Source organism: Gorilla gorilla, chromosome 9, assembly GCF_029281585.2.
Source record: "Gorilla gorilla gorilla isolate KB3781 chromosome 9, NHGRI_mGorGor1-v2.1_pri, whole genome shotgun sequence".
NCBI lineage: Eukaryota > Metazoa > Chordata > Mammalia > Primates > Hominidae > Gorilla > Gorilla gorilla.
In genome coordinates, this window is record NC_073233.2 from 41,655,954 (window position 1) to 41,668,270 (window position 12,317).

The 12,317-nt window shown below is 40.3% G+C and overlaps 1 protein-coding gene across 5 annotated transcripts in view; it reads right to left on the minus strand.

The window, feature by feature from the left end:
* SLC1A2 (solute carrier family 1 member 2) overlaps positions 1–12,317 on the minus strand; it is a 168,252-nt gene that overhangs the window by 35,132 nt on the left and 120,803 nt on the right. For all 5 annotated transcript variants that reach the window (XM_019036414.3, XM_019036412.3, XM_019036413.3 and 2 more), the window contains 2 exons: positions 5,752–5,985; positions 401–595 (listed from right to left, as the gene is read on the minus strand). In XM_019036414.3, the coding sequence (XP_018891959.1) occupies positions 401–595; positions 5,752–5,985 (429 nt within the window). The remainder of the gene's footprint in view (positions 1–400; positions 596–5,751; positions 5,986–12,317) is intronic.

Genomic DNA, 12,317 nt, shown 5'->3' on the forward strand with positions numbered 1-12,317 from the left:
GCCTCAGTTACAGTCCTGCCAAATCATTACTGATGTTGGCCTCACTTACAGCCATGCTGTAGCCATGGACAAACTACCATGCCTCTTGGTGCCTGAGTTTCTTTGTCTATTAAATGGGCAAAGAAATTACCCTGCCTCCATCACAGGATTGCTAAAAATCAAATAATATCCAATTTCTAAAGCAAGAAGACCTGTGCAATATAAACAGGAGGTATTAATAAGAGTCTTCTTTCTTGTCACAATCTTTTCCTTTTGAAGGCTGCCAATAATTCCTCTTTTTTTATTACCTTCATTGTCTTCCACCAGCAGAAATGAAATTCAAGTGGCCTCTGTCACATGGAGTTAGTGTGGAGGGGAAACAGGGTAGAGGTTGTTTTGTGTTTTGCCCCACCCTTCTCACCTTACAGTCACAATCTGTCCTCCATCCAGGACAACACCATTCATTTGGGCTATAAAGATGGCGGCCACCGCTTCATAAAGGGCTGTACCATCCATGTTAATAGTTGCTCCAACAGGAAGGACGAATCTAGTCACACGCTTATCAATCCCCAGATTTTCTTCCAGGCAACGAAAGGTGACAGGCAAAGTTCCAGCACTGAGAACAAAGAGAAAGAGAGAGACAGGGTTATGTCCACTTTAGAGAAGCAGGACAATGCATAAACTGGAATGCCACTGCATCCTTAGTTTTTCTTGTTTTGTGTCAATCAAGCAATGTGACATGCAAAAAAGCAGTATCTGGAGCCAGATTAAAAACTCGTGAGTTGGAGGCTCAAATTCAATCTTATTAAGACGCTAATAGGCAGCAAAATATTTTCGTTGGTTCTGGTTTTGGAGATATACTCAGAGCTTGAAGATTTTTTCTTTTGGCCACTGTTTCCATCTTGGATTCGATATTGAAGTGCATCTGATTGCCCATGTTAATTGGGTTGCAAAAAAAAAAAAAAAAAAAAACCAGCTATGTCAGAAAAGAATCAGCTATCAACAGCAAAATGGGATGAGGAATTTTTGAATAACCCATAATTTCATGCTAGAAATGCTGTTTCCGATAAAATGACTGAATGGATTGCATTTAGCCCTGGGAAACTGCCCTGAGCTGGGCTTGCTAATTTCCATAACAACAAACATGTCCAGCACCCTTTAGCATGAACCTGAGCTTCAATCAATTCACTGGGGAACCTCAGAGATAGTCCAACACCCTGATATATGCTCATCAGCCAAATTCTACAGTCACTTCAATGACATGGAGCAGGAAAGCATGTGCTCATTAGCAAATCAAAGACTAAATATGAAGTGACTTCACCCCCACTCCTCCCAGGCCTGGGATGTGGATTCGTGACCACATGACCCAGCCTCGAAGGCCAGAATTCCTGACATGTTCATATGTCTTCAAAATTGGAGACCAATAAACAATAAGGGTTGCTAAAGGCCAGAATATTATTTCCATGTGGATAGAAGTGCCTGGGAGGGTGAGTGGATTTGCTGCAAAGTTTAAGTAATGTAGAAAGCAATGCAGAACACTCAAACTGCCATGGAAGTGCTTCATGGTCCATCCTCTTGATTTTTTTCTATTCAAACTTTAGCAAAGTGAATTAGAAAACCTGCAATGCAGATAACATTTGGAGGTGTTTTCTCTCTTGCACTTACAGCTTTTGTCAAAGTTTCCTCCTTCTACTGGTCAGAATTAGTGACCAAACTGGACATAGATCCCTGTAGAGGTCTTGGTTTCTCAAAGAGTGGGAGAAGACCATCTGCTCCAGGGAAGCTAAATGAAATGAAGATTCCAGGGCCTATCCAGAACCAACGAATCAGAAGCCCTAAAACTAGGGATGCCCAGATGTGCATCTTATCAAACCACTGGCCCACGAGCTCCTAAAACAACCTTAGGAGAGCCAGATTTCTCTTACCAGAACATTCTTTGTGATTTCAAGTCAGGAGTCTGTCTCATGCCTCCTTCTTGGTCTGGGGTAGGAAGAAGAATTGTTTGTTGGGGGACATCTCATAACTAAAATCTTGCAAACCGAGGGCAAAGGTGGAGCCTGGCCTCATTTGCATGCAGGGGATGGCATCAGACCTGGCTTGCTATCTTAATGAGAAGTCAGTGTCCCTTTCTTCCTCTTGCCCCATCCTTTCCTGGGCCCTTTCGAAGGGTTGCCAGGACACCAGGACTGGTATGAGATGACTGCTCAGTTGTGGTTGGTGGCCAGGATTCTCGATTGCAAGCATTCTCAAATCTAAGGACACTTCTGGGATTGCTGGCATACATTTATGTTTATTATTGCATTCATTTTTCCAAAATGTCATCAAATGGTCTTTGGACAATTAAGTAGACTGGGAAAGATGATTGGTAAGTATAAAAATATCCTCTATTTCTCTACTGGACAGGCTTTATGTCTTAAAAAACCCACCCACCCAATCAAACTAAGACTTGAGAATTTTAATTTCAAGCTTTCCTGTGTGGACGGGCTGACATTCTGACATTGCTTTTTTGGCTCCTGCCTCAATAGCCATATGACAGCCTTCAAATGTTGCTAATAATAACTGTCAGATATTTGAAATGCTTCTTTTGTTTTTTACATATTAGTTTTAACAGACTGCACTGAAGTTGGAGAGCTGAAGACAGGTCAGTCTCAGGCCACCCCACTCCCTCTGTCCTCCCTGACACCAGCCTCTGGAACCATTGAGAAAAGCCGTTCAACTACCCTCAACATCTTTATTCTGTACAAGGGCCGAGGAGGCAGGAAGGATATTTTGTGGGCTGTCCCTGGGTTTTACATTTTTTTTTTCTTCTCTGTGACCATGATGGCAAAGAAACCTTCAGTTAATTCTCGGTACATGACTCACGCCACATGGCCTTTTAAAAAAAGAAATTCCACATCCAGGCAAAAATCACATTTTAACTAAAGATTAAAACCACTTTTTTTTTTTTCAAATGAAATACAGAGTTAGAGGAAGAAATTGATCTAATATTAGCAGCCTTGGTTGGATAATCTGAGCATTTGTCTCTGATTTAAATACAAATTTGGGCCATGCAAATCCCCTTAAGATTGACCTTGTCTTATAAAGTTACTGAAATAATGGTCTAGTCATTCAAAAGAAAATAATACTAATATTTTTGAAATAGTTGAAAGATCTAAACCATAAAGGTATTGGAAGAAAATAAAAAGTCATATTGTATTAACTTGGAGAAGCTATTCCTAAGCAAAATCTAAATTCTAAATTCTAAAGAAAAGTATTGATAGCTTTGACTAAGTACAAATTTAAAACTTCTAGAGGCAAAAAGCACAGTAAATTTTTAAGACAAATGTCAAGTGAAGATGAGGATTATTTGCAACTTGTGACACATGAGCTAATATTCTTATACAAAAAGAGAGCTTGAAAATCAATCAGGAAGGGACGAATACCTCAACAGGAAAATGACCAAGTTCATGAACAATTCACAAGGCAGGGGAAAGGGGAGCGGAAGGAGAAGTAAAGATATGCATATCCCATGAGATTACTTTTCACCCAATAGGACTGGAAAGCATTAAAGTGACTGGTAATATCCAGAGCTGGTAAGCAAGCAGGGATGGGCACACCCTCAAACCCCAGTTAATGGGAACATAAAATAATACATTTTTCTGAATAGCAATCTGGTAACGTGCTTCAAAACCGTCAATGTGCATACCATTTGACTCTGAAATTCCACTTATCCTGAGGGGATCATCATACAACCTTGCAGAGATGTATTTGTAAGGATGTTTGTCACAGCCCTGTTTAATAGACATGCCTTAAATATACATCACTGTGGCTAGGACGGGGTGGGGTTTGCATTGTAGTACATACAGTGCATTATTATGCAGTTTAAAAAATGGTAGTAAAGTCTATTGCAATAGATACAACTTTTATGATATGTTGACTGGTAAAAAAATAGCTATTTATAAAACAATATATACATACATAGTAAGAACTTGAAAGATATATAACTAAAGACTAATTAAAAGGTTATGACCAGTTATCACTGGGTGATAGAATAATTGGCAAAGCTCATTTTCTTCTTCAGAATTGTATTCACTGCCTGAACTTTTTCACAATGAGCCTGCAGAAATTTTATTTTATTTTTGTTTTCTGGTTATGAGCCTGGTATGAGATAAAGTATGAGCTACCAGGCTTATAACCAGAAAACAAAAATAAAATTAAACCAGGTTGGGTTTTTTTTTTTCTCTTTTTCTTCAAGTGAAGATCTGTATGGATAGAGATACTTAGTCATGGAAAATTTATAAATCAAGAAGGAAATTTTGAAGTGTTTTCCTTCATCTTCGGAAACTGGGTGAAGAATCTAGACCCTTAAGATTGTATATATTCCAGCTTTGTCTGAAACCCCATTTTCTACTAGCACTGAATCCTCATTGATTTGCAAGACAGAAATTTAATTTGGCTTCCCAGGTGGTTGGCATTATTGGTCTGTTAGGTCACTTAAGGGAAACCTGACTGCCTGCTCAGTAGCCGTGGAGCAACAGGCCCTGCTGTGTCATGGAGTGGCACCTCCCTAGCATTGCATGGGCACAGGTTCTGCAACAAGGACCTGAATGATGAGCTATGGGTTTCAGAATTTGCTTGCCTCCCTGCCACCTGTTTTATGATTCAGTCTTAGTTTTGTGACCCAAGGACATATGTGCAGAAATAAAACAATGATTGCAAGCTGAAAGTAAAACACTAGTCTTAAAAATTCTCAATTGTAAGGCATTTCTTTCTTTCTTTCTTTTTTCAGATGGAGCCTCACTTTGTCACCCAGACTAGAGTGCAGTGATGCAATCTCAGCTCACTGCAACCTCTGCCTCCTAGGTTCAAGCAATTCTCCTGCCACAGACTACCGAATAGCTGGGATTATAGGCGCCCCCCACCGCACCTGGCTAATTTTTGTATTTTTAGTAGAGACAGGGTTTCACCATGTTAGCCAGGCTGGCCTCGAACTCCTGACTTCAAGTGATCCGCCTGCTGAGGCCTCCCAAAGTGCTGGGATTACAAGCATGAGCTACTGCGCCCAGCCTAATTGTAAGACGTTTCTTATGTATTTCTTCTTGTTCATTTTTTGGGTTGTTTTTGTTAGAGTCAGTCCAAGATGATAGTCCAAAAAATGATTTTTCTCTACATATCTCTGGGGTCCTCTTTGGCTTTCTAGGCACTGGAACTAAGTAATAAAGGGGGAACTGATTCTTCATCAATGCCAAGTTAACTCTGGGGAAAAATAATCCATTAGAGGTTCGTGTCGAGGTCAAAGACTTGGCCGAATTTTGTTAGAAAAAGTCTGACCTAACATACCATTTACTTTGTAAAAGCTGCTTCTCCTACTTTCGAAAATTTATTTACCAAAATCTTCAAAGAGTAATATTTTGTGATAGCATTTTCCAAATCACAGGTGAAATGTTTATTGAAAAATATCCTGTTACACTCCCTTTAGAAAACATCTAAAACTAAACTAATGATTTAAATGGCAAATTAGGCATGCAAACAAATAGCATGCATTTATCTGAAAAATTTAATGTGAGATCGTATTTCCAATATAGTTGCAAACCAGCAAAAATGTTCACCAGAAGGCTCAGAAGTTCCTAGAAGGAGACAAAAATTCAAATCATTCGCCTTTTCCAAAAGATCTTAGTAATGTGTGCCAAGTGTTCTTACTGAACTTTGTGATGGGAGGGTTTTGAGAAATGAGAAATGGCAAAGAGGGCAAAAGAGTGAGCAAAGAGAAAGGTGATTTCTTTTGTTCTCTACCTGGAAGCGGTGCCCAGGGCAGTGATCCAAGCCTGGAAAATGCCAGCAAAAAAGGAGAAGGGGTTTTTCCTGGTCACTACAAAGTAAATCAAGGGGAGAAAGATGCCCCCGTGGATGATGAGGCCTATGATCACTGTTACCATGTACATCCCCAGTTGCCTAGCAACCACTTCTAAGTCCTTGATTGCAATGATCTTCCCACAGATCAGGCAGGCGATACCCAGGGGAGAGTACCTGAAAAACACAAAAGGGAAAAACAGCATTGAAGAGATCATTAGGGATTCAGAACCTGGGCCTCCTCTGTACCGCACACTGAGGAAAACACTCGGCTCTTCTGTACAAAAAAAGACTTTTGCTGAGGAAAGTTCACGTTATTTTTTACTTTGGACCAACTCCCTTAACCAAAATCTGTTTTGTGGATCTGGTGGCGCCTGCTCTGATGAAAAGTCCAAAGGCAAATTTTGTTGCTAAGGTGAGTTCTAGGAATAAAGAAGAGACATGCATTGCCATCTTTATCTTTACCATCAAGTTCAAAGTTGAGAGACCCAGGTGTGTCTCTGGGAATCTTGTTTGATTTGTGTTCCTCAGTTCCTTCCTAGAAATTTGGGAATTTGAGCTTTTTAGAAAACTATAAACTGGAATTTGTAAATTTGCATTGTTTTTACCTAGGAAGATAGGGAATATATTGAAATGACAGAGAGACAGAGAGAGGGAGAGAGAGAGAGAACAAGGAAATCATCTGAGCCAAAATGTACATTTAGAGAAAAGTGGTTTTATGACTTCTAAGTCTGAAAGTCTTTTTTCCATACTTATTCTAACAATAATGCTGGCTACTTTCATTTTGTTTTAAGCACTATGGTGAGAGCTGCACACCCATTCCCTCACTTAATGCTTACCACAACCCGAAAATCTAGGTGTCATTATTGCAACGTGGCAAATAAAGAAACTGAGGTTAAGAAAAGCTAAATAATCAGCCCAAGACCAGGAAACCAGGAAATGAAAACAATCTCAGGTCTGTGAAACTCCCAACTGGGGGATTTTCCCAACCAAGACAAGCCACTTCTTTTTAGTGAATAATCACAGCTCTTTGTAGATAAGCAATTTGTCGTATACCAATTTATCCTATATAAACTGATGTTATAGTTCTATCTTATTATTAATTTATAGAGAGTTTGGAAACTACTTTGGTCCTCACTCTTGGGAAAGCTATTTTCTCTCTCAACCTGAACATATTCTTCCCATATTTGGTAAAATCCTTTATTATCCAGAATGGTGTTGTTAGGGCATGAATTTGTTCAGCCTGTGACAGTTTCTGGCTGATATGAAAATATTTATGGGAAGGTTGCTACCTTATTAAAAATTATGAACATACTTGAGAGAAAGACTATGGGGAGAATGAAGTCCCTAGATAAGGCTTCCAGCAGGGGTCAGGGAGTCAGGAAAGGATGCTGTAATTGTAAGATCTATACAGACTTGCAATTGTGCCTGGAGCAAACACTTTCCTGGATTAAAGAAAAAATGTGAAGAGTAGATGAGACACATATATATGAATACTACATAAGACATGGAGCTCGTCTCACCACTTATTAGTTATTAATATGTGACCATGGTTAGTGGCTTATTCCCATTTTACAGATATGTATGTCAAGGCCCAGAGCGGCTAACTCCAACCTCATGGAGATGCTGTGGGGATTAAATTTTTGAGCATGCATATATGTGCGCTGCTAAAAACCCCTCTCGCATCTCCATCAGTACCATTAATTCTCTGAGTCCCGACAAAGGCATTCCTTGTAGGTTCTGTTTTCACACATGTACCCCATGTCCTCTCATCACTCATGCTTAATAAGCCTGAGTTAGTGATGCTTTCTAGAACATCTCATGGGATACCCAATTGCAAGATGATTTTATAGCAACATATTCTCTCAAGAGGAACCTAATCCTGAAGGAACTGATCTGTAACTGACACAAATTAGTTAAACTAACATTAGCATAGCTGCTCTCTTCCCATATGAGAATCTAGCCTGAAGGTCCTACTTTTCCTTTCCGTGGGGTGCAGGCTGGTCAAGTCTGAGGACTGCTTCCCTAGACATTAGGGAGTCTGAGACAAACCTGTGCTCATGTCATTAAACCGTTAGCTCTCCCGCCATTTTATATTCTGCTGGTGTGTCCATAGTCACATCTTATAAATTATCAAGGTAGTCTCAGGGACCAGCACTTCATTCATTGAGACTGTAAATAAGCAGAATGAACCTTCCTATAAAGCCAAAAAGCATTTATCTTCATAAAACAAGAGATCAATTATTTCCCAAGCACCAAGCACCCTTTAAAGATGTCCAGAAAAACACAGATATAAGCTGTTTGGGGTGCCATTCAATTTTCCTTCTCTCCTGGGATGAGCAATTTGTAGAATGGAGAGAAAATGCTTTCAAGGCTCTTTGCCAACAAAAGACTAGCTATAGAGTCTCCTGGAGAATGCATTTGGGCCACAGACAGATGGACTAGAGAGAGGTAACAGTTTACCTCTGGGGCACTTAGCCAGCTGAGAAAAGCATGAGCTCCCATTGTAAATGGAGAGTGTTAATCAAAGGCCAGAAAGTGAAGTGTTAGGGTTTATAAATATGGCAAGAAGAAGCCCTTGCTAATCCAAACACCTTGATCTCTGGGAATAGGATGAGCATTAAGTAGAAGAAGGTAAGAACGTTTGTTCTATGAAGTCTTTCAGGGCCATTACTTTCTTGTGTCTATTTTTATTTTATTTATTTTTTATTTTATTTTTATATTTTGAGACAGAGTCTTGCTCTGTTAGCCAGGCTGGAGCTCAGTGACACCATCATTGCTTGCTGTAACCTTGACCTCCTGGGCTCAAGCAATCCTTTCACCTCAGCCTCCTGAGTAGCTAAGACTACAGGTGTTTGCCACCATTCTCAGCTAATTTTTGTTTATTTTTATTTTTGTAGGAGGTCTCACTATTTTGCTCAGCTGTTCTCAAATTCCTAACCTCAAGCAAACCTCCCACCTCAGCCTCCCAGAGCACTAGGATTACAGGTGTGGCCGACCAACTGCACCCATTTTTAAAACAAACAACTTAGGCCTTCACTCCGAAACTGGGACTTCTGGGTTCCTGGGTTTCCATATCAATGAATTACCTAATTGAAAATAACATTCCATGGAAAAGGATGGGCAAATGTCCAGCACCCAAGGCCACCACTCAAAGCTTCTGAGATGAAGCCAGCAATCAAAACCACAAATCAAAGTGCATAAAGAGGCTGAGGGCTCCACGGAGAGTTCTGAAGCCAAATAATGCCCAGTGATTGTTGGTCCATTTTCCACATGAGAAGGACATGGCTGGAGAGCTGGGGAGAGGGAATGGCTCCCATGCTGCTCTTAGGCTGTTCCTGTTCTCTGTTTTCAGGGCCACAGATTCATCCAGGACTGGCCTGTGGAGTCTTTTTCTTACTACTGTGTATCCATTCTAGCCTCCACCTACTTTGTCTTTAAGCCCTTGCCAGCCTAAGATGCCCCTTGCAGGGCTCCACAAACACACTCATCTACAGCAGGCAAGCTACCTAGAATTCAGTCGGTGTCCAGGTGTCAGAAACCACCAGCTTCCTGTTAACAATTCCCTGGCTTATCCTGGGCTTACCTGGGCTTACCTGGGCTTACCTGGATTCCCTGGGCTTACCACATACCTATGGAGTCAGAATGTCCTGGAGCTGGCCTTGGGGCATTTATATTTTAAACAAGCTCCCCAGGTAATTCTGATCTGTTTGAAAACCAGTATTTCAAGAAACAAAAATCTTAACTGCAACTGATGAAACGCAGATATTACTTGGTGACCTTTTGGAAACCATTTACCTTAGCTCCAACTACTTCAGGATCTTTGAGGTCTTAACCCACTGGAATAATTCATTTGGGACTTTCAGGCCTGGGACAGATGATGAGACAGACACTTGGAGTGGAGGTAAGCTGAGGGACTTTCTCAGCCCTGCTGTGGAGCACCTCTGGTTCTGTCCCACACGTTTCCAATAGCTTGTCAATAGAGCTAAACACACATTCCAAGAGTTGCTGAAAGGTGCTGTCTGTGCTCAGAAAGTATCATAAATCTTCATCTTTCCCAATCCATTTAGGGATAGGAGTTCCAGCTACCCAAAGAGTGATTTTTGTTAAAAGTTACCATTTGTGGATTAGAACTTTTCATCAAGACAGAGTGAAAAGCAGTTAGTATAGCCTCCAGGTTTATTATTCCTCCAGAGACTTCGTTTTGCAAGGAAATGAGATTCCAACCCATCAAGGCGGCCTGCAGGACCCTGGAGGATCTGCCTCCTGCCCACCTCTCCAACTTGACCTCCTTTTGTCCCCTTTCACCAACCACACTGCAGCCTCTTTAGACCTTTGTTCTGACCCTCAAAAGGCTTTCCCTGCCACTTCTTCCTCTTGGAATATTCTCCCCTCAGTTCTTCACCAGGTTGCTTGGCTCACTCTGCAGGTCTTCATTAAAGGTCACCTTTCCAGACAGCACCACGTGGCCCATCACTTCTACCCCCATCACTATCTCTCGCTATTGCATGGCACTTATTACTATTTGAATTAGTAATAAGTGCTACAAAGACAATTTGCTACCATTTGCTCCCTTTTGGCTTTCCCTCTCTCCCTTTCCTAGAATGTAAGCTCCACAAGGGCCAGAACCCTTCTCTGTCTTATTCACCATTATCTCACCAGTACCTAAAATCATTGCCTGCACAGAATAGAATATTTATTGAATGAAAAAAAAATGGATGGATTGACAAAGATTCTTTGTTTGACCAAACTTCAGTTAGGCGTCTGAACCTTCTTCTGGTCTCTTCTGGGCTCTTTGCTAAACCTTCCTTATAAAATCCGGTTTAGCAAAAAACTCGTCTAAGTCAGGTTAGCAAGAACCTCCATCCTCAAAATCTGATCACCCTCAAATCTGATCAGGTTCTTCATCCTCTCCTGGACGATGTTTGGTCACCCTGTGGCCTTCAGCTAGAATCCTGTGGGGTTGGTTTAGCCAAAATACTCCTTACCGCCGAGCATCCACTGCCCCCACCTTGCTCCATGGCTATAAATTCCCACTTACCCACGTTGTACTTGCAAGTGAGCCCAATCTCTCTCCCCCACTCCAAAATGCCATTGCTGTGGTCCCTGTGCTCATTGCAATGATCCTGAATAAAATCTGCCTTACTGTGTTTTAACAAGTGTCATTGAATAGTTTTTTATTTAACAGTGTGGATGGATGGTGGTTTATTGGAAGAAGGAATTGGAAGAGTAGGCAGAGATTTTACTTCTCACTTTAAGTTTTTATAGGGGTAAGATTATGAAACATTTTACTTTCTGTTTAGGTTTTTCAAATTTTGAAAAAAATGTTTTAAATAACTACCTAAGAAAATGAGGATATGAAAATCATACAAAAATTAAGGGGTTTTCAGGTTTCTTAAAGAATTCATGAACACAGAGATACAAATGATATGGATTGAATTGATGATAATATTGGTAACAGCAAACAGCTATTACTATAATACTAATCCAGGTAAAGTGCTTAGACAGTTCCCAGCACAAAGAAGGTGCTTCATGACTGTTGGTCACAGCCTTAATTCTCACAGCAACCTATGGCCTGGATTCTAGAATCATCCCATTTTACACATCAGAACATTGGGGCTTAGAGTGTGTCTAACTTGCCTAAAGTCACACAACTTGCAATAGGAGGATCCTGGATTCAATCCAGTCTGAAGTCAAAAAGAAATTGATGTAGGTGTCACTTCTGTACAGCTCCATAACACTGGGCAAGTCAACCTCTGTGCTTAGTTTTCTCATTTGGTAAATGGGTTAACAAAAGCACCTATTTTTGTTCAGTACTATTGTGAAGAATAAATGAGCTAATGCATGTAAAACAATTGGAATAATATTAAGTATTTAGCAGGAATTTGGTAAATTTAAGTTATTTAATAATAATTGTTTCCTCAGTAATAAATGGGTTAGTACCTGTACTGTAACTGAAATAGTACTGAGCATACAGCAAGAAGTTAGTAATTCTAATTTATAGTTTAATAATAAAAAGAATTATTATAATCTTTTCAATGTTATATTCTGCTATTATTACTATTATAACTGCTACATAGAAAAGAATACAAAAGAATTCTGATTTTTTTAAGCTTTGAGGGGTCAGTTAAAGAGTAGTTGACTGTTTTATCCAGAACCTTTTTACACACATCATTGGCAAATACTGATGCTGATGAGGCAGTGAAAGAATTAAAGAAATGTGTAGAATTGGCATCTCATGTCATGTGACATTGTCCTGACTATGAGCCTAGATGAGGTAACCAAACAGCTGTCAGAAATCATTCTAAGGTCTTATTCCTGCCTCACAAACACTTTTTACCTCCCAAGATGATAATAAGTATTTAGGAGTTCTGGTTTCAATGAATGGGAAACTTCTTAATTCATACCACCACCCTCCATCTCTGGGGAGAAGGGAGGCTACACTTCATCCCACTGACTCATCTGATGTCCTAGAAGATTCCCTTTCCTGCAAGGGTTTAGTGGAAATC